This window comes from Phaseolus vulgaris, chromosome 5 (genome assembly GCF_000499845.2).
Source record: "Phaseolus vulgaris cultivar G19833 chromosome 5, P. vulgaris v2.0, whole genome shotgun sequence".
NCBI lineage: Eukaryota > Viridiplantae > Streptophyta > Magnoliopsida > Fabales > Fabaceae > Phaseolus > Phaseolus vulgaris.
In genome coordinates this window covers 33657716-33680836 of record NC_023755.2, presented here as the reverse complement: position 1 = coordinate 33680836, position 23121 = coordinate 33657716, and the positions used below count along the sequence as shown (strand labels likewise).

At 36.0% G+C, this 23121-nt stretch overlaps 2 protein-coding genes and 1 pseudogene across 2 annotated transcripts; all 3 read left to right on the top strand.

Annotated features, from left to right (window-relative positions):
* The first annotated feature begins 678 nt into the window (after positions 1-678).
* LOC137835507 (DEAD-box ATP-dependent RNA helicase 1-like) lies at positions 679-21525 on the top strand (annotated as a pseudogene).
* LOC137834353 (F-box protein At2g05970-like) lies at positions 2226-3653 on the top strand. The gene has a single exon (XM_068642412.1). The coding sequence runs from the start codon at positions 2226-2228 to the stop codon at positions 3651-3653; it is 1428 nt and encodes a 475-aa protein (XP_068498513.1).
* LOC137835508 (F-box protein At2g05970-like) lies at positions 11943-18630 on the top strand. The gene has a single exon (XM_068644044.1). The coding sequence runs from the start codon at positions 16788-16790 to the stop codon at positions 18102-18104; it is 1317 nt and encodes a 438-aa protein (XP_068500145.1). The 5' UTR covers positions 11943-16787; the 3' UTR covers positions 18105-18630.
* Positions 21526-23121: the final 1596 nt, after the last annotated feature.

Below are 23121 nucleotides of genomic sequence, written 5' to 3'. Positions count from 1 at the left end.
TTTAAAAATTATTTTTTACTAAAAATAAAACTAATTTATACAAAAATTAATTTGTACAAGGTTTTACAGAATTTTGAATTTTTTTCACTTCTATATAAACTAATTTTAATTAATAAGTTCATCTAATTTTCCTTTCATAAAAAGTATTATAAATCAAACTTGGTGGAATAGATTATAGGTCAATAGTTCTAAATGACATTAATTTTTATTCATTATTAATGTAAATATTTTTATATCCAATCAATTAAAATTCATAATATTTTTTAAATACTCCTTGTAATTTAAAAAAAAATCATAATAAACATCCGTATTATACATAATAGTGTGTGATTTCAGCATAAGTTTTCTTTACACCTTTAGTGCACAAACTCTTTCCTTATTTTTTGTTTTGATAAAGAAAAAGAAGAACTATAAATTATAGCAAAAGAATTGGTTTAAAGTTAAACAATTTTTTGTGTGAATATTTTAATATAATTAAAACATGTATTTAAATTAATCTAAAATACAAATTTTAGTAATAAAAAGTGGGAATTAATTAGCCAAAAAGGACGCTAAATGCTTGATTAAATGAATTTGGGCCTGACCTAAATGTGGGTTTTGTTTGAATTAAGCCCAGCTTATTTTTATTTTCATATACTAATATCAGTTGGTTCAACTTCCTCGTATTTCCAACTTGTCTTTCTGGTTCACCACACTTACCTGGTTAAAGAGGAGCATCGTGTGAACTTGCTGTGCCAGGTTAGTGATCATTCTACTTTTTCATGGGTTTGGTCTTCCCTCTCACTTGTGTTTGTATCTAGGGCTCTCATTGTGAATTTTATATATTTTTATTTTGTCACGGGTTGGATAAAAAAGTTATGTGTATTTTTACTCTATTATTTGATGGGGTTTTAGCCATATAACTATTCCTAGGTTGTGAATAACCTGGTTGATTCCTAAGTTAGTGTGTGCTTCATATTATTATCAATCTTTAAAAAGCGCATTGCATTCTTGTTTTCGAAAATCCTTTCTGTTCTTGATTTGTTTGATTCAACATTAGCAGAATGAGGATCGTGTTACTTTGTAGATTGCAACATGTACTTTTCTCTCTGCAACTTAGCCTAATGATGCAAGTGTATGTAAGGAGAAGAAGAGAGATGAAACAAAGATAGAAAAGTTTATAAGCAAAAACTGGTATATTGAAAATACAAAATAAATAAGAATACGAAAACACAGATGACAAATTTCTTGTACATAGGCAAACACTAGATGAATTACTTTACATGATTAACATTCCCTTAAACTTACGGTGGGATTAATGACTACCATAAGTTTATCTCTGAAACGAGTAAAAGCTGACTTAGACAGTGCTTTGGTAAGCACATCAGCCACTTGATATGGTGCAGGAAGGTGAATCAAAGATACTTTTTTCTTTTGAATATAGTCACGAACAAAATGCATATCCAGTTGAAAGTGTTTGGTCTCGAGTGCATAACTGGGTTAGCACTTAAAAGAACAGCTCCCAAATTATCAGAATAAATTTTAGACAAAGAAGGGTGAATGTGTAGCTCATTGAGTAAAGACATAAGCCATATAATATCTGCTAAAACCGCAGCAATGCTTCTATACTCAGCTTCTGTACTGCTCTGTGACACAACTTTTTGTTTATGAGAACTCCATGATACAATCTTTGAACTTTGTGGATCGTTTTACTTGGTGGATTGCAACATGTACTTTTCTCTTTGCAACATAGCCTACTGATGCAAGTGATGAGTAGGTTTCAGCTTTTAAGGTTTCAATGAATCCTATGCCAAAGTCAGCCTAGGAAATTCTAGTTCCTCTGCTATATGCTATTTGTGGCACATTAGAGTGAATGCACAATGGAATTAAATATTATTGTATTATGGTTGGACTTTGTATTGGCTTGGCCATGATTGTTTAATTTTCCTCCTTTTCTCTGTTCTATACAATATTCTGCATTTTACACGTTTATCACTGTAATTGTGAACCTTAAAAAGTATTCATATTTAGGTCATTTTAGTAAAAAATAAATCAGATTTAACATGATATTTAGGAAACGTGCCCTTATTTTCTAGGACAAAGAGAATTTTTAGTTTTATTGAGGTGATTGGGCCCAAATGGTGTTGCGTTCGTGGTTGGAGCTATGCGCCTATCAGCTGACTAGTCTGTTATTAATCTTTTCGTTGTATATTTGATGTCTCATTCACTCATAAACATCAAGCAGGATGCGCTCGTTACTGTTCGAAGCTATCATCACAAAAATTGCTGCCAAAAGGATGAAAAGAAGATATAAAAAAAGACACCTGACAAAGAAATACTATGAAGATTTGTCATGTATCCCTTCATTGTTGTTGGAAACTATCAGGAGAAGATTTAATGCCAAATGCAGTAAAAAAATACATAAAAGAAAAAGTAAACTGGAAAAGAAATACTGTGCAGATTGGTCTAGTCTCCCTCGTGAAATACTTGAGATGATTGCTGAAAAATTGACCTTTATTGATTGCTTATCGATCAGCAAAGTTTGTATGAGTTGGAATTCTATTCTCGGAGAAGAACTTCCTAGTTGGCAAAGGCATGGATTTCCTTGTCTCTTGGTGTCAGGTCAGCAGAACAAAGAGACTAGAACTTGTATCAGTATATTGGAGAATCGTGTTTGGGAGTTGGAGTTAGCGGATGCATGTGGAAAGTATTGTTGGGGATCATTTCGTGGTTGGTTGATTATGGTAAAAAATCTAGACAATTTCTATCTTGAAGTTAACTTGTTGAATCCGTTTTCAGGAAGCCAAATTAGTCTCCCTTCAGTATGGAACTTTTATCACAAGATGGTGCCCTCTGGGCTTCCCTCTGAGAATAACTTTGTTTGCATGCTTCTACACAGCCAACGCCGTGAGTTGGCCTTTTGGGTAACAGGAGCAAACTCATGGCGTAAACACAGTGATTTTCTATCTGGTGAGCCATTTGAGGATGCTGTATTTTGTAATGGAAGTTTTTATCTCCTGGCGGATGGATTTAATATATGGCAAATTGATGTTCAAAGTATCTACTCCAGCATTAACAAAGGTAATGATGATTTTGGAACACTTCCCAAGATAGAAACACAGTTTCTTGAAGTAAAAAGGCCTGAGATATTTGAGTTACAAGAAAGGAGAATGTTGCAGAATCGTCATACCAATAAAATTTTAAGATATCTTGTGGAGTCCTGTGGGGAGCTTTTGCTTGTTTGTAGATATTTTAGTCCAGACCAAGATGCGGTGCTTGAGACCCAAAAATTTGAGGTATATGCATTGGACTTTTGTCAGTTATCATGGAAGAAGGTTGAGGATTTGGGGGATCAAATGTTATTTTTGGGGAAATGTTGCTCAACATCCTTCTCTGCGAAGGAACTTGGAGTTGGAATTCAAAACAGCATTTACTTCTGCAATGATCCAACTATTCCTTGGTGGAATGAATGGGATTCTGATCATTTAAAAGGTATATTGAGCCGTTTAGGTTTCAACAGGACCGATGTAAACAACTGGGGCATTTTCACTCTTGGCAATGAGGACAGTGAGCCGTTTTGCTTCCATGGTGATATAGACAGATGGGCATACACCTGGTTCACCGTTCCTTCCTGGTGGTGCTATAGAAATATTCCTCCAATACGAAGCAATTAATATCGATCCTGAATATTGCAAACAAACAAACATGTGTTGTGAACTAATTGCCTGTTTTGCATGTGTATATATTATTTTATGTTTTATAATGGAAAATGTTTGGTTGACACTGCATTTTAGAAACATACCTTTGACACTGACAATGGATGGTGAGGTGGCGAAGGATATTTATGTCATTACATTTATTTTTAATTTTGAAAATCTGTGAAAGAGTATTGAGGGAAGGAAGAAGTGGGAGAAGGTAGGGTAAATCAGAGAAAAGAAGGAGCATCCACGAATAAACAAGTGACGAAAGAGGAGAAATGCATAGAAGACAGTTGAAGGAGGAGAAATAACTCTGAAAACGTCCCATTATGCTCATCGGACAAGGTAAGGTTTAGGGTTTTTGATGGTAAAGATTAGTTATTGATGTAGGGTTGGGGTTTGTGTTTTCTCTACTTTCTCTGTTATGCATTCGTAGCATCTCCGGTTATCCTCTAACGACATCTTAGGGTTCTTTCATGTTTCCCTCAGTTCTCTCTTCTTTAACTACAATACATCTCAGATGATTTTTTTATTTATTTTTTTATATATTTGTGAAAATAGTTTTCTCACATTTCAGTACAGTGATTTTTTCCGTTTTGAAGCATTCTATGCCAATCTAGAAGAATTACCTGGACATCTCCTAAAATTTGTTGCTTCACAGTATGCCTACCTTACAACTTTACTATGTTGTGAAGGAGTTTAGATCATCTTGTCCATGATTCCATGTTATCTATATTGCCTCACTTTTTTTTATTAATTATCACCCTCTCTGTTCTGCTTCAAGTGAGAAATTTTACTTTGAAGAATCTTGAGTCAATGGTTTGGAGACATTTGAACTGTGGGACCTTGCTATCAACACTCCTCCACTAGTTCTTTTTTGTTTGATAAGTAAAATATAGTATATGACATATAAGTTTCTAAAAGTCATCTAGCTCAAACTTTTAGATTTGAGACCATACCCATACGATTAGTTACATGGCTTTGGGTCCATATACAAAATGGCAAGGAGATTGAGGAGGATGTAAACCGTGAGATTCAAGCATGGTAGATAAAAAAAATTTAGGAGTGTTTTAGGGAATGGGGCAGTTTATGATTAAAGAGTACCACTAGCTTCACCTAACATCTTACTTCACAACTACGAAACCTGGACACTTGGGATCCATTAAATTGACGAGGTTACACTTTAGGAGAGAAAATGTATTTGTAATTATTTGATTACAGATTCAACAATTAATATTTTCATAACTTTGTTATGCATGTTCTTGTATGTTATTATTATCATGATTTAAACAGTTCAATTCTTTAATTAATGGTTAAAGGCACTTTTTTGTTTAACTACCTACCCCTTCGTCAATCCCTGCATTTTCAGTTTTAATTACCTACTCCTTCGTCGACCCCTGCGCTGCCTTACAACAAAAGGGTGTAGGGTTTTTGTGAAACAATGGACAAAGAAAAGCAACTAAGTGTGCCGGTTCTGCCATGGATGCGCCACCCCGTCGACATCACTCGCTATGAACAACTCTCCCTCCGCAGGGTTCCTCTCCTGGACCGTCGGTACTTTCCTCTAATAATCCATTAATCACGCTATTTATCATTTTTTAAAATTAATTCCTCTCACAATTTTCAATTTCACCAGGTTAAAGTTGGCACTAGAGAACATGGAAATCTCGAACCTGTTCCCAGTTCAAGTTGCGCTTTGGCAAGAGATCATTGGACCAGGTTTCTTTGAGGAGACCTTTGTATAAACTCGCCCACAGGAAGTGGCAAAACCTTGGCCTATGCACTTCCCATCGTGCAAAAGTTGTTACCTGCTTCCACTGTCAAGTACCTTCGTGCTTTGGTTGTGGTTCCCACCCGTGACCTTGCCTTGCAGGTTAAACAGGTTTTTGATGCTATTGCATTGCCAGTAGGCCTGCGTGTGGGCTTGGCTGTTGGTCAATCTTCGGTTGCTGATGAGATTTCTAATCTCGTTTACTTACCGGGTGAAGATGAGGATTCAGATCTTGGGTTTTTCTCTTCATTCTGGTTTCAAAGTAAGGTGGACATATTGGTGGCAACCCCCGGAAGGCTTGTGGACCATGTCCACTTGTCTAGGGGTTTCACATTGAAGCATCTCCATTTTCTTGTGAGTAGTGAAATTAGTTTGTTGACACTATTTGATGGAAATGATCATTATATCATATGTTTAGCATATAGAAGTATGTGGTAACATTCTTGTCTCTCAAGAATACTACTTAGCGTGATTTTTAATTTATAGGAAAAATAAATATCTTTTTTTGTTTGGAAATTCAACTCATTGGTGTACCAATTTTTTGCCCTTTAACTTTGGTGGTTTTCTTCTTTTGTTTGTCTATTGACAAGTTAAATGGTGTCAGGTAGTTGATGAAGCAGATCGGTTGCTCCGGGAGGACTATCAGTCCTGGTTACCCACTGTACTTAGATCCACCCAATCTAGCAACAATGATGATGGTGGTGTCCCCTTTTCTCCCTGGAACAGAAGAACATGGTGGGTTTAAAATTTGTTTGAATCTCCCTTGAAATGTTCGTATCAATAAAAAATGGAAAACATGTGTGTTGCCCAGTGGATATAGCAAGTTGGTTAAGTGGACAACTGTTGCTCTCTAAATTAGAAGAAATTTTAAGAATATATAAAATAAGCATGATGTTATTCCTCTACTAGATGTAGCTGTGTTTTTTTTTTTGGTTTCTTATCCATAATAATGCAGTAACATTCAAGTGTTAGTTGTTTCTCTTAAATGATAGAACTAAACATAGCATTAAACCTTTGTTTTAATTTTTTGTAATGATGAAATTTAAAATTTGATACATGAATATAAATAAGAAAATGATGTTAGTTAGTCCGTCAGCTACTGTTAGTTCATAGATGTTTTGCCTATGAATAAGATAAGTTGTTCTATTCCAGACAGCTGAATGTAGACAGATGGAAATGATAGTCAAATGCAGTGCAGAGTTTTTGACCTCTGTTTATCTCTCCTCTTCTTTCTATCTCTCTATTTTGTCCTATTCCCCTCTCCTTGCCCAGTTTCTTTCACCTTTTCCACCTAGATTCTATATCAAAATATTTAGAAAATAATTTAATAATAATATATGTCCAGTTTTATAGTTATAAAGTTTTATATGTTGTTGCATTAATAGTCTTACTAGTTACCCGTTTTCAATTTTTAAAAAATTTATTAGACTAATATTGTAATTGGCATATTAAAACTTAAAATGGATCTTTAATTGTTGTTTATATAGTTCCTATTATTATCTTTGTTATCTTTTCATTTAATAGACAAATGAATGCTCACCATACTTTTGCTTGACTGATTTTTTTCTGTAGTGGTAGAGTTGAGAGCGGGTCAAGGCCTCACTCTAGGCTGGCAAAGGTTGTTTTATCTGCGACATTAACTTGAGACCCAGGCAGGCTTGTTCAACTTAATTTGCGTCATCCTTTATTCCTCAGCCCTGGCAAAATGCGGTATAGGCTCCCAGAAAATTTGGAATCATACAAACTGGTATGACATTGCATAGGAGTTTGTTTCTTTAAATTTCTAAAGGGTGTGATGGGGATCATTTTTAGCCTTTGTCACCATAAATTTGGCATCTCTTATAGCTAGCTAGTTACTAGATTTATTTTTTCACAAATTTAAAATTTTATAGGTTATAATGAAAAAGTTACCTTTGTGCTTTTAAATTTTTATGTATTGTAGATCTGAGAAAGAAAGGTCAAACCCCTGTACTTGGTTGCCCTTTTGAAATCCCTGGGAGAAGAAAAATGCATAGTTTTTACAAGATCTGTGGACTCAACACATCGTCTATGCAAATTGCTGAATTGTTTTGGAAATCTGCAAATTGACATCAAGGAGTATTCTGGTCATCAACATCAACGAGTAAGAAGGTAAGTTTTGATTAACTCGCTCTAAACAATTAGCTAAAGTTTTAAACTTTTGAGCTGAATGCTCTCCTTGTATACTGGACATGATGCGAAACCTGTTCTGAAAGACATTTTCATCTATGGAAAGTCAGTGTGTTTATAGTTTCTACTTTAGGTTAGCTTATGATGTTTGAAACAACTTATATTAAAAGGCTTACTAAAGCTTACTGTTGAAATAATAGCTAGATATCCCAAATTTATTGAAAACTATATATGCCAGTGTTTTGACAAAAATATGCTACTTCTCTGCAGCAAGACACTGAATGAGTTTCGAAAAGGGCAGTTTCAAGTGCTTGTATCTTCTGATGCAATGACTAGGGGAATGGATGTAGAAGGGGTAAGAAATGTTATTAATTATGACATGCCCAAATACATAAAGACTTATGTTCATCGAGCTGGCAGGACTGCAAGAGCAGGTCAGACTGGGCGTTGCTTCACTTTGATGTCAAACGATGAGGTATGAAGTTCTCTTGTCTCATTCATGGTTCTGGCTTGTGCTAGATCGAGTTTTATGGCATTTGAGCCATGGAAGAGGCTAAATTATGACTTCGTATTGACTACTAACTAGATTCAACAATTACGTTCTTTCTCCATTAACTTTTTTTACTCACTAAGCAACTAAGTTGATCTCTAGTATAGATTAGGTGTGTGTGTGTATATATATATTAATTTGTTTTGGCTTGAATTATCAAAAAGATACAAGCACTTGCTGCTTTGGCTTTGAATAAATAATTATCATTCTGTAGTTGAGTTTATGTTCATAATCTTTCATCCCTGTGACTCACTAATGTAATTTGTCATTACTAGAGTATGAATATTGTTTGTTATTCTTGTCAACAATTGTCCCATTCCAGGTTGGACGATTTAAGAAGTTGATGAAAAAGGTTGAGGCTAGTGCTTCTCTTGAGTATACTGTTCCATCCCGTTTGATTGAAGAACTTTATAGTACCTACCAATCAGGTAAATATTTTAAATTCTATTTTCGGTGTGTAATGAACAAACACCTTTCTCAACCATTGCCGTGGGTGGATAGACTGGACATCTGTTCAGTAGGCCATTGACATTGCTTGTACTTCATGTGCTATAACGAATATGGATATATGGGATAAAGGGACAAAAAGGCAGAGAGTATTGGTGGAAAGCTTCTCTTTTTAATTGAGTCACTATTGCAATCGAAAAGAAAGATGTATAGCCTAGAATTATTACAGCTCTTCAAAACGATAAGATAGTATCTAGGAGAAAAAAATTACACAGTCTAATACAGTTTACTAAAAACATAGCAAAAGAAAGTCCTAGACTATTTTGGAAGCTTGGATTTGATCTTGGGCCATTGATCATGTGTGAGCTGAATTTGTAACTTGTTTTTTTTTTTTTATATCCCTTACAAGCTAGAGATAGGAAGATTTCAACCAACTCTAGCTTGGATTAATTTGAAATACTTTTGAAATACTCAAGAAAGATCATTTTCCCCAATGGTTAAGTTGATACTTTCCATCTGATTTTGGGTTCAAATCCTACTTGAAGAAAAATAAAAATATTATTATATTTTTAAGGATCCAAACATGTTGTGCATGTAATCAAGGAAGTCTTTTTAAACTGTGGGCAATTCAATAATTGGGCTTCCAAAATATTAGTCACCTTGTGCTGTAAAGTCTCTTGAGCCTTTTTAAGCCTTCCTTTTTAAGTTTCATCATGCCCTTTGGTTTGGATGTACTCATCACCAAGCCAAGGGCTCTCAAAGCCGATTTGTAAGTAATGAAGTTGGTCTTATTGAGGTGTGACAACGACCATTCGTCGAATGAGACTCATGCATAAGAAGTAGTCGGAGTGGTTATAGGTATTCGATGGCGGTTTATTCCTTATCCTTTCTAGCCAGTGACATTCCTTCTACAATAAGCGATCCAGTTCTAGTCTAATCATTTCCAACTCAATTCCTTGTGACATTGAGGTTGAGGAGCGAAAGGGATAGGCTTTGCTTTTGAAAAATAATCGAATGGTAAGTATTACTCATTTGAAAGTTTCCCACGGTGATCTAATATCTTTTTTAAGAAAATGACGCGAACCAGTCTTTCATGTGAATTGCGAACAACACACAAGGGGCAGCTTGAAAAGTGAAGGTAGTTCTTGGGACCCTTAGTTCTTGGGACCCCTTCTATATTCAAAATGAAGAACTTGTTTTAAACAAAAGAAAGAAAAAAATATTTAGAGAACATTCGGTCAGGGCCAACTAGCACAAACAGAAAGAGACAAAGCCTTCACTCTACTCTGGCAGCCCTTTTCCCAGCGTAGACAGAGGGAGTTGAATCGAGAAAAATAGTTTGGATGAGAGAAACGAAGATAATGATATTAGTGAAAATGATGCATAGAGGAAGAAATAAAAAAAGGTAAATATTGTTGCATGGTGAGAAAGGTGGTGTTGCATTGCAATGACTAAAAAAATGAAAAGGATTAATGACATAATGAAGAAGAACACGAAAATGTAGTAGTGGAAAAGAAATTTTTTTGTGTAATAAATTCTTATTATGTTAACATTTTAATAACAATAGTAAGTTTTTATATTTATAAATTTTCATTGTATTAATGTATAATGTAGATCACATTTTTTTTTTCTAATGTTAGGTTGACATTAACTATTCTAGATATATTTATTCAACTAAAATTTGAATAAAATACATAATTCTCTATCCTTCAATCTAAAACAATAACGCTTAATGTGTATGAACTAGAAGTTAACTAAGAACTCAGAAGAGTCCAAAATCCCAGCCATGTACTTTCGGACGAAAGGAGATAAAATTTATTCGACCTAGGTACATCAATTATAGAATACATAATAAAAAATTGGTAAGAGTTTGAAAGTTTTCTATAGATTATTTGACGTGTTTCATGATGTTTAAGCATAAAATCTATTAAAAAAACTTATTTCAATGAATTAATTTTGTTATGATTGAATTTTTTATTTTTATAAATCATACTTAAAATAGGCATTTTTGATAAGATGGTTTGACTTGTACGCAATTAATTTGACTTGTGACTAGCGTACAAACATTAAATATTTTTTTAATAGAGCTTAATTTTTTTTTGTCCAATATAACTTTTTTACACAATTGATAAATAAAAAAAAAGTTTATGTAGTTTTTATTAATAAGTATACAATTCAAGAGTTTTACTATATATACATAACATGTGTAAGTTAAATATTATTTTATAAATTAAAAATATTAATATTTAAAATAATTTTAATTATTAATAAAAATTTATAAATTAGTTTTAAATTAATATTTAACATTAATTACATTTTACCTATTAACTATTTTATATATTAATAATTTTTTTAGTTTATACAATAATATCTTAGTTTATATAATAATTAATTATTTTTTATGTTTAAAATTAATTATTATTTAATATTTTTAATATTAAAGTATAATTTTTTTTTGCACTCAAGATTTAAGATTTACTAGAAGTTAATAATTTTTATTCATGTAGAAATTGAACACATAAATAAAATTATTATAATTTACGCAATTTGCTCGAGAAATTATTATATGATTTCTAACAAAATAAAAATAAGAAATAAATATATTTTAAATATCATTCAAAAAATATTTTTACAAAGAATAAAATTAATTTATACATAAATTAATTTGTAAAAGTTTTTACACAATTTTGTATTTTTTTCACTTCTATATAAACTAATTTTAATTAATAAGTTCATCTGATTTTTCTTCTTATTTTCTTTCTTAAAAAGTATTATAAATAAAAATTGTCGTAATTGATTATAGATCAATAATTTTAAATGACTTTAATTTGTATACATTATTAATGTAAATATTTTTATACCCAATCAATTAAAAATCATAATAATTTTTTCTAAAATACTCCTTGTAATTTGTTAAAAATCATAATAAACACCGTATTATACATAATAGTGTGTGATTTCAGCATAAGTTTTCTTTACACCTTCAGTGCACAAACTCTTTCCTTATTTTATGTTTTGATAAAGAAAGAGAAGAACTATAAATTATAGCAAAAAAATTGGTCTAAAGTTAAACAATTTTTTTTTGAATATTTTAATATAATTAAAACATGTATTTAATCTGAAGTACAAATTTTACTAATAAAAAGTGGGAATTAGTTAGCCAAACGGACACTAAATGATTGATTAAATGAATTTGGGCCTGACCTAAATGTGGGTTTTGTTTGAATTAAGCCCAGCTTATTTTTATTTTAATATACTAATATCAGTTGGTTCAGCTTCCTCGTATTTCCAACTTGTCTTTCTGGTTCACCACTTTTACCTGGTTAAAGAGGAGCATCGTGTGAACTTGCTGTGCCAGGTTAGTGATCATTCAACTTTTTCATGGGTTTGGTCTTCCCTCTCACTTGTGTCTGTATCTAGAGCTCTCATTGTGAATTTTATATTTTTATTTTGTCAGGGGTTGGATAACTAAGTTATGTGTATTTTTACTCTATTATTTGATGGGGTTTTAGCCATATGACTATTCCTAGGTTGTGAATAACCTGGTTGATTCCTAAGTTAATGTGTGTTTCATATTATTATCAATCTTTAAAAAGAGAATTGCATTATTTTTTCGAAAATCCTTTGGGTTCTTGATTTGTTGATTCAACGTTAGCAGAGAATGAGGAGGATAGTGTTACTGTGTTGATTGCAACATGTACTTTTCTCTCTGCAACTTAGCTTAATGATGCAAGTGTATAAGCAAAGAGAGAAACAAAGATAGACAAGTTTATAAGAAAAACTGTATATTGAATATACAAAATACAAAATAAAACATAATACGAAAATACAACAGAAAACAGAAAGTACAAAAATCCTGTACAATAGGCAAAAATCCAGTTGAAAGTGTTTGGTCCTTGAGTGTATAACTGGGTTAACACTTAAAAGAACCACTCCCAAATTATCAGAATAAATTTTAGGCAAGGAAGGGTGAATGTGTAGCTCATTGAATAAAGATATAAGCTATATAATATCTGCTAAAACCGCAACAATGCTTCTATACTGCTTCGTGACACAACTTTTTGTTTATGAGAACTCCATGATACAATGTTTGAACAAAGAAAAACAGCATACTCTGTCGTTGATTTTCTATCATCCAGAACTGTGCCCCAATTAACATCAGCCAAACCAAGGATGGATGAATGAGAATTTCGTTTGATAAGAAGCCAATGATTGGTGGTACCAACAAGGTAGCAAAGAATTCTTTTGATTGCTTTCCAATGATGATCTTGTGGATTATGCATGAACTGGCACGCTTTGTTCACAACATAAGATAAATCAGGCCAAGTGATGAAAATATATTGTACAGTTCCAACCACAGATCGATATAGAGTAGTATCCGAAACAGCAGTGGAGCCATCCTGTTGAAGACGAAGAGAAGACAACATAGGAGTTTTTTGAGCTTTTGCAGTGGTCATATCAGTATGCCGCAAAAGATCATTTATATATTTAGTCTGAGAGAGGTGAAGACTTCCATCAACAACCTTTCAAACTTCAATGCCAAGAAAATATTGCAGTGGATTGAGATCCTTAAGAGCAAATATGGAACTTAAATTAGAAATAAGAGATTTAATGGCATGAGATAACACATCCCGAATAGTAATAGGTTTGACAATAGGGCTAAAAGTTTCATTATAGTATAAACTGGAGATTGTGTGAATCCTTTGGCCACTAACTGCACTTTATGCCTTTAAAAAGTTCCATCCGCTTTGAACTTGTTTTTTGAAAATCCATTTGCAACCCATAGCTTTAGCACTAGAGGGCAAAGAAGTGAGACTCCATGTTTTATTTTTAAGAAGAGCTTGATATTCATCTTGCATAGCTTGTAACCAAGTTAAGGAGGATAAGGCAGCTTTAAGAGAGATCGATTCATGATCATAAGAGACAGTAGCAGTATAAGTCTTGGGTTTAAACACTCCAGCTTTGGATCTAGTTATCATAGGATGAGCATTGTCGATTATAGGAGGATCAGTGGAAACCTCATTAATATCAAAAGAAGGAAAAACCGTTTTCGAGGATATAAATGGTGTAGTGTGTGAAACATGTGCTAGAATAGGTAAAGCGTTATGAGAGGGAACAGGTAAGAGCATAAGAATAGAAGGAGTATTAGAAAAAAGATCCATAGAATCAAAAGAGACATGGAAGTTATACTTAGAAAGAGAGTAAGGAAATATTTTTCTTTAAAAACAACATGGCGAGATACATATAGTTTCCCAGTATTAGACAAACAAATATATCTTTTATTCTGTAGACTATACCCAAGAAAAACGCAACATGTAGAGCGAAAATTGAACTTATTCTTATTATATGGATGTAATAGAGGATAACATGCACAACCAAAATGTTTTAAGTGAGCATAATCAGGTTTAATGCCAAATAAAGTTTCATATGAATTATTGTTGTAAAAAACAGAGGTAGAAAGAATATGAATAATATGAACAACAACATGAAATGCTTCAACACTGAATTTTAAAGGTAAAGAAGCAACAACAAGAATGGTTAAACCAATATCAATCACATGTCTATGTTTACGTTCTATTGCACCATTTTGTTCATGTGTGTAAGCACATGTTAGTCTATGATGAATACCATGCTCATGCAAGAAAGTTTTAAAACATAAAAATTCTTTAGCATTGTCAGTTTGTATAGCTTGTAAACGCTTACCAATTTGATTTTCTACTAAAGATTTAAACTGTTTAAAAGTAGATAAAGCCTGAGATTTACTATGTAAGATATACAACCACGTATACTTAGAAAAAGCATCAAGAAAAGAGATATAATAACGTGCTCCAGTGGAAGAAAGAATGGGTGCAGGACCCCAAATATCAATATAGATTAATTGTAAAGGAGAATTATAAGCAGTGGTTGAATCTTTAAAAGGTAATTGAGTAGCTTTGCCAAACACACATGCATCACAAAACTGTTTGCAACCATTAAATTGAATATCACTGTTTTGTAATACTGTTTTGACTGTATTGTAATTATAGCGGCCTAGTCTAACATGCCAAAGTTGTATAGCAGAATTTCCAGGTTTAAGCACAGTACTGTTTGCATTAGCAGAAACAGAAAAAATAGGCTCAGGAAAAACATAGATGCCATCTTTAACAGTTTCGTGAAGTAGAGTCTGTTTGGTTACCTGATGTTTCACATAGCAATCGTTAGGAAAGAATTCAAAGTAGACATTATTATCTTTGGCAAACTGAGATACACTAAGTAAATTCTTTGTGATGTGAGGAACATGAAGAAGATTTCTTAAGATAAATTCCGTATCAGTGTGCGATGGAGTGTATTTAGCAGTACCAATATGTGTAATGCGCATACTTGTACCATTACGTATTCGAACTTGATCAGTGCCGTGATAGGTTGATTTGTTGATAAGACTTCCGAATCATTTGAGATATGATGGGATGCCCCACTATCAGGATACCACAGCGGATCAATTATGGTGGATGGTGCTCCAAGAATTGAGGATTGTTCATCTGGGTGAGAGGGAAATTGAGACATGTTAGCACTAAAGGAATTTTGTTCAGACTGACCATTCTTGTGCCAACAACGAAGCGTTGTATGGCCAAGTTTGCCACAAATCTGGCATGGATGTTTGACGGTGTGCCAAGGCATATTCGAGGTTGGAGCACTGTTGTTGGGAATACAAGCATTGGTAAAATGATTTGAACGGGATCCATGATTTCTTGAAGGCACACGACCACCACGAGAAGAATTGGGATTAAACCTAGAACGAGCATTTGCAAGATTTGTAACAGTTACATTTCTAGAAACAGTATTGGCATGGAGAAAAGAAGACTGAGTTTTGTGCTTTTCAAAATGCTCTTCTCGAGCAAGCAGCAAAACTTCAAGATAATCAACACTATGGATATGTTCGTGAGATAATTGATGTAATGAAACCATCATACTCATCGGAGAGGTCATTAAGAATCATTTCGATTGTTCCTCAGTGGAGATTGCTACACCAATCGCTGCCAAGGTATCTACAGTTTTCTTTATATCCAGAAGATAAGTGGATACAAACTTATTATTTTTTGTGGTTTTAAGAAGAAGCTTCAATTTCTAGATTGTTGCCTTGGTATGAGACGTGTATGAAGTGCATAGGCGTTTCCAATGTCAATTGATTTCTCGAGGCCAACCATCTTTGTGAGAATGGTGGACGCCATTGGCGCAAGAAGCCAGGGAACAATGAGGTGGTTTTGGTGTATATAGTGAAGATAGACATCATTAGGTTTTGGAGATTGACCAGCAGTGGACGGTAGGTACCGATCAGGGGACCCTACCTGTAGTTAGAACCTGCCGTTTTCAAAGAAGAAAATTGTCATTATCCAACTTTAGAGTGATTGGGATAGTGAACTGATGTGGGAGAAGAGATCCCATGGTAAAAGAGGAAGATGAAGGACTGGTGGTGGAAGATGTAGAAGAAGTAGCGGAAATCATGGCTGATTTTTTTTTGCTCTTGATACCATATAAGGAGAAGAAGAGAGATGAAACAAAGATAGTAAATTTTATAAGCAAAAACTGTATATTGAAATATACCACCAAAAGGTTTATACAGAATACAAAATACATAATAAAACAGAATACGAAAATATAATAGAAAACAGAATACAGAGTACAAAAACCCCTGTACATAGGCAAACACTAGATGGATTATTTTTCATGCTTAACAAGTGGTGAGTAGGTTTCCATGAATCCTATGCCAAAGTCACCTAGGAAATTATAGTTCCTCTTCTATATGCAATTTGTGGCGCATCAGAGTGAATGCACCATGGAATTTACTATTATGTATTATGGTTGGACTTTGCATTGGCTTGGCCTGGATTGTTTAATTTCCCTCCTTTTCTGTGTTCTATACAATTTTCTGCATTTTACATGTTTATCACTGTAATTTTGAACCTTAAAAAGTAATATTTAGGTCTTTTTAGTCGAAAAATAAATCAGATTTAACAAATAAATGAGATTTAACATGATATTTAGGAAATGTGCCCTTATTTTCTAGGACAAAGAGAGTTTTTAGTTTTATTGAGGTGATTGGGCCCGAATGGTGTTGCGTTCGTGGTTGGAGCTATGCGCCTATCAGCTGACTAGTCTGTTATTAATCTTTTCGGTGTATATTTGATGTCTCATTCAATCATAAACATCAAGCAGGATGCGCTCGTTACTGTTGGAAGCTATCATCACAAAAACAAAGAAATACTATGAATATTTGTCAAGTATCCCTCTATTGTTGTTGGAAACTATCAGGAGAAGATTTTGTGCCAAATACAGTAAAAAAATACATAAAAGAATAAGTAAACTGGAAAAGAAATACTGTGCAGATTGGTCTAGTCTCCCTCGTGAAATACTTGAGATGATTGCTGAAAAATTGACCTTTATTGATTGCTTATCGATCAGCAAAGTTTGTATGAGTTGGAATGCTATTCTTGGAGAAGAACTTCCTAGTTGGCAAAGACATGGATTTCCTTGTCTCTTGGCGTCACGTCAGAAGAACAAAGAGACTAGGACTTGTATCAGTATATTGGAGAATCGTGTTTGGGAGCTGGAGTTAGCAGAGGCTTGTGGAAAGTATTGTTGGGGATCATTTCGTGGTTGGTTGTTTATGGTAAAAGAGCTAGACAATTTCTATCTTGAAGTTAACTTGTTGAATCCGTTTTCAGGAAGCCAAATTAGTCTCCCTTCAGTATGGAACTTTTATCACAAGATGGTGTCCTCCGGGCTTCCTTCTGAGAATAACTTTGTTTGCATGCTTCTACACAGCCAATGCCGTGAGTTGGCCTTTTGGGTCACAGGAGCAAATTCATGGCGTAAACACAGTAAATTAACAGGTGAGCCATTTGAGGATGCTGTATTTTGTAATGGAAGTTTTTATCTCCTGGCAGATGGATTTAATATATGGCAAATTGATGTTCAAAGTATCTACTCCAGTATTAAAAACGGTAATGATGATTTTGGAACATTTTCCAAGATAGAAGCACGGTTTCATCTAGATAGAGTGTTTAGGTTACTAGTAGAAAGTAGAATGTTGTTTCTGACCAATAAAATTTTAAGATATCTTATGGAGTCCTGTGGGGAGCTTTTGCTTGTTTGTAGATTTTTTAGTTCCTGCCAAGATACGGTGCTTGAGACCCAAAAATTTGAGGTATATGCATTGGACTTTTGTCAGTTATCATGGAAGAAGGTTGAGGATTTGGGGGATCAAATGTTATTTTTGGGGAAATGTTGCTCAACATCCTTCTCTGCAAAGGAACTTGGAGTGGGAATTAGAAACAACATTTACTTTTGCAACGATCATTTAAAAGGTATATTCAACGGGACCGACGTAAACAAGTGGGGCATTTTCACTCTTGGCAAGAAGGATAATGAGCCCTTTTGCTTCCATGGTGATATAGATATATGGGCATACACCTGGCTCACCGCTCCTTCCTGGTGGTGCTATAGAAATATTCCTCCGATACGAAGCAATTAATATCGACCCCAAATATTGCAAACAAACAAACATGTGTTGTGCACTAATTGCCTGTTTTGCATGTGTATATATTATTTTATGTTTTAGAATGGAAAACGTTTGGTTGACACTTCTATTTTAGAAACATACCTTTGACACCGTCCATGTGACAATGGATGGTGATGTGTCGAAGGATTTTGGTCTTGATAGCTTGTGTCTAGCACATCTCGAGACTCGATTAGGAAAGTATTGTACCAAAACTAAATACAAGAGCTGTGTGCAGACCTTCTGAATTATTGATACCCATAAGGGATGAATATATAACATCACGCTTGTACCTTGATAAGATTTCTAAAATATGACATTTTATTGCGCATGGATCTGGGATTGGCTTAATGCTTGATTTTCTTTAATCTTTTTGCTGTGTGAAAATTACTTGGATGTTTCATAATTAGTGTCATGTTTCCATTATAATTATGCATAGTGTTCCTACAAAGCTAGAATCCTACAGAACACTTCTTCTTGTTGTAATCTTCTCGTTTTTCCGGACTTTCAGTTAGGCTTCTCTCGGCTGGATCTCCTTTGATCTGAACATGATGGGGGATGTGCCTGCGAAGACACTCCGACGATCAAATTAGTTCGAGAGTTAGGTACCAGAGGAGTAGGGAGTGAATAGTTACCTTGGGTGTTGTGCCTCTTCTGCTATTTATACTGCTCTGGATGGGCTCTGGCTGTTATGGGCCTGCTTTTAAGTCTAGTTGAAGGCCCAATTGCACCTTAACCATGCTTTGCGTTTAATCTCGTTTATTCACGTCTAATTACGTGTTTGGCTGTAACACTTGTCGGCTAGTCGGTTTTTCGGCCATCCAGTAGCACATATGCCCCCCAAGCTCAAATGTAGTCAACATAATGTAGAGTCTGATGAATTTGTAGTGTTGCCTTGGAAGGTTTCTGAGGTCGATAAGGTCGCATAGCCGGTAGCTAATGTGAGTGTCTAGCTCAGCGACTTTCGTGTGGTGAGCCATGATTCCGAGAGGGTGAGTGAGGGATGGTCGTTGTACTCAAGGCGTGTATGCGTAGTACAATGTAGGGGGGAATCTTGCGTGATCTGGATCGTTAATTGGGAGTCGATCCAACGGTGGGGAATAGCTGTGACGGTTCAGATTCTGGATTTTCCTTGCCTATAAATAGTGGTGATAGTGTGGCATTTTTTCCTGTGTGATCTGTGAACTAGCTCCGAAAGCTCGAGAGTCGAGTGATTGATCCTTGCAATCTTGACCTATCGGGTGAAGAGTCTTTCAGAGGTAACGATGTCTTCTCTTTAGGTTACTAGATTATTTTTGTCCATGTCTGGGTGTGAGTAAGAGGGGGCCATTGGCCACAAATGTCGTTACTAGTGATGCCGAGAATGTCGAGGGTTCTTCTCATGTAGCCGGTCCTCTGAGTCGAGAGCGTACGAAACCGGTGATGTCTTCGTCGAGTGGGTATGAGGGTGAAGAAACCCGAGAAGCCGAGTATGTGTGGGTCAATGAGAAAGTCCGTTGAGGTTTTTTCGGAGTTCACAAAGGTTTCTATGCTCAAAGATTTTGTGGAAAGTGTAGATATAGTGTTAGAAGGTGTGCCTAACGGTGCCTTCGCACTCCGTAAGTGTCGAGAGTTCGAGACCGTTTGTCTGGGTAGGGGGAAAGAGCGCAAAGATTTCTTTTACTTTTATTCTTGTTTGATTTCGGATATCCATGTCCGTTTTCCTTTCGATGCTTTTACCATGGAAGTGTTGCGTATCTTAAACGTAGCACATTCACAACTGCATCCGAATAGTTGGGCTTTGCTCCAGGCTTTTAGGGTGTTGTGTGAGGTGCTAAGTGTTAAGGCGACTGCCAGGTCTTTTTTACACTTCTTTGGTACGAGGCCGGGTGACCGAATAGGTTGGGTGTCTTTGGTTGGTCAAGCGAAAAATAACTTTGCTCCTTACACGACTTCTTATAAGAACTTTAAAGGTGGTTTCTTTAAAGTTGTCGTTGAGGAGGAAGGTTGACCATTTTTCTTTGACGACAAAACTCCCAGGTTTCCTTTTCTATTGGACGAAGGATCCAACACGCATCAATGTATGGCCAAGGTCCTTGATGATCGATGTTGACCTAGAAGTGTTGTCGGTATTGGACCAACTTCCACGCAAGATTCCAACCCGATCTCTCGTTCGTGCTTACTTATCGTCTGATAGATGTGTAGATATTGACGGTATGTGATTCTACTCGTCTTAATGCTTATCTGACTATTATTGACTTAATCCTTTCGTTTTGTGTAGGTATAATGGCAAGTCTAGTCCCGCTAGGTGGGAAGAAGGATTATTTTCGAGAGTTGCGTTTGAAGAGGCAAGCACGAAAGGTCGAGGGAGGAGAAGTGTCGGGAGGGTTTGCTACGCCGATTGCAGAGGTAACTATTCCTCTCACTACGGTGCCTGCTGTTGAGACCAATTGTCCTCCTACTAACCCAAAGAAGAGGAAGAAGGATTATGGGAAAGGCTGTGGCAAATCCTCTCGGCGTCACGGGGAACGTTCTTCCTCGGGGAAGTCTCCCAAAAGAGGCCGAGTGGCCGGTGGTTCGAGTTCAAGTGACCCCGATTTCCTTGGTCATGAGCTTAAGGTGGCTGATAAGGTCACTGTCAAGCTGAACCCCTATCAACAAGATGCGTACCTCTCAGTGCGTCCTTCCCAAATGCACGACGCATTTCTGGAGTTGTGTTCCAGGACTCTAGTTCTCGGCAAACGGATGACATCAGACTTAATGAAAAGGGACAAGAATGCTGTCGAAGCGGAGGGTCTTCGAGTCAAGTTGGGCGAGTCGATTGCCAAGTTGCAGTCAGCACTGACCGAGAACGCCAACCTCTCGGCTCGAAATCAAGGTCTGGAGGCCGAGATGAAGAAATGGAAAGAAAGGTGTGAGTTGGCTTAGAAGACAGGGAGAGAGGTTGTCGAAAAGGCGGATGAAGAGATCCGGGGTCTGAAGGAGAGTCTCTCGGATATGGCCTTGACCAACCATAGGTCCAAAGAGAAGATAGATAAGCCGCTGAAGGAGCTAAAGGTGGCCAAAGATAGCATTATGGAAGAACACGAGCTTGGCTTCAAGAAGGTTCTCCAACAAGCGACTTTCTTCTACAATGTTCCTTGGACGAAGGGAAATTTGATGTTGACAAGGACTTCTATGATGGTCAGCTCATGCCGATAGACCAGATTCCAAGCTTTACTTAAGTGGAGGTCTCGGCTCCCCATAAAGTTTCTGAGGTTGAGCACATAGAGTCTGATAACTAGGTCTGTTCTTTATGTATGGGTCATGTGATTGACTTTTTGGTTTGGTAAACATGTGACCCCTTTTTTGTGTAGACAATATGGCTTGTCGATTCTTTTGGATACAATTAAATGACAAGTTATTTTAATTTTCAGTATTACTTTTTGCCCTTTTTCTCTCTTGATCTCTTGGTAGCGTACACATGTTTATTGTTGCTTATATTTTTCTAATTTCTTTTGGCTGTGTTTGAGCCGAGAGATTTTCTATGATACCATCGGCAAGGGTTCACTATAGTGAATTCTTCCTTAGCCGAGAGGTTTTCTATCGTTCTCTCGACAGGGATTCACATTGGTGAATTCTTCCTTGGCCGAGAGGTTTTCTATCGTGCTCTCAGCAAGGATTCACTTTGGTGAATTCTTCCTTGGCCGAGAAGTTTTCTATCGTATTCTTGGCAGGGATTCACTTAGTGAATTCTTCCTTAGCCGAGAGGTTTTCTATCGTTCTCTCGGCAGGGATTCACTTTGGTGAATTCTTCCTTGGCCGAGAGGTTTTCTATCGTACTCTTGGCAAGGATTCACTTTGGTGAATTCTTCCTTGGCCGAGAGGTTTTCTTTTGCAGGGATTCATATATTGCTAGTAAGTCTGATTTCATTAAATGTGGTGCCTCGTTAAAACCTTCTTCAATAAAAAAACCATTGGGAATAAAGATTGAAGGTAGGAAAGAGTACACCAATGATACATATCAACTAAAATACATTTTCAAATGACTGGCGTTCCACGTCCTGGGAACCTCACGACCATTCAACTGTGCTAAGCGATACGCACCGTTCTAAAGGTTTTCTTTGACTTTGAATTGAACTTCCCAATTTGCATTGAATTTTCCTTCCGCTGGGATCTTGCGATCTTCTCCTTTTATCCTCAAGACCAAATCACCTTCCTAGAATGCTATAGGTTTAGTTTTGGAATTGTATCTTCTTGCAGTTCTTTGTTTACAAGCTGTTTCTCTTATCTTGGCCTTGTTACGCGACTCATGGAGTAGGTCCAACTCTGTTCTCAAGCATTCCTCATGGAGTAGAATCCCCTTCGAATTGTCGGCTCTCCAACTTCTACTGGCAGCATGGCGTCTGTGCCGTAAGTGAGATTGTATGCGGTTTACCCTGTTGTCGAATGGGGGGTACACCAATAGGCCCAGAGAACTTCTATGAGCTCTTATACCCACTTACCTTTGGTACTGTCGAGTCTTTTCTTTAATTCATTCAAGATAATTTTGTTGGCAGACTCAGCTTGGCCGTCAGTTTGCGGGTGTTCCACGGAGCTTGTTTTGTGTTGAATGCCTAAGCTTTCGTAAAATTCGGCCAGCTTTTGATCTATGAACTGCCTTCCATTATCCGTGATGATGGTGTGTGGAATTCCAAACCTGCAAACGATGTCTTTCCATACAAAACTCTGGACTTGTCGAGCCGTGATGCTCGTGAGAGGTTCTGCTTCTATCCACTTTGTAAAATAATCGACTGCTACCAACAAGAACTTTCTTTGTCCTATTGTTGGCGGGAAGGGGCCCACTATATCCATTCCCCATAGAGCAAACGACCAGGGAGAGTTAATGCTTTGGAGATTGTGAGGGTGAAGGTGGATTAGTGGAGCGTGCTCTTGGCAACTTACGCATTTCTTCACAAAATCAGCGCAATCAGTTCTTAGTGTCGACCAATAGTATCCGACCCTCAGGACTCTGGTTGCTATCGTTCGTGCTTCA

What these genes read in the sequence shown, in the direction of transcription:
- LOC137834353 (XM_068642412.1), top strand. Translation starts at nt 2,226, where the DNA reads ATGCGCTCGTTACTGTTCGAAGCTATCATCACAAAAATTGCTGCCAAA.
- LOC137835508 (XM_068644044.1), top strand. Translation starts at nt 16,788, where the DNA reads ATGCGCTCGTTACTGTTGGAAGCTATCATCACAAAAACAAAGAAATAC.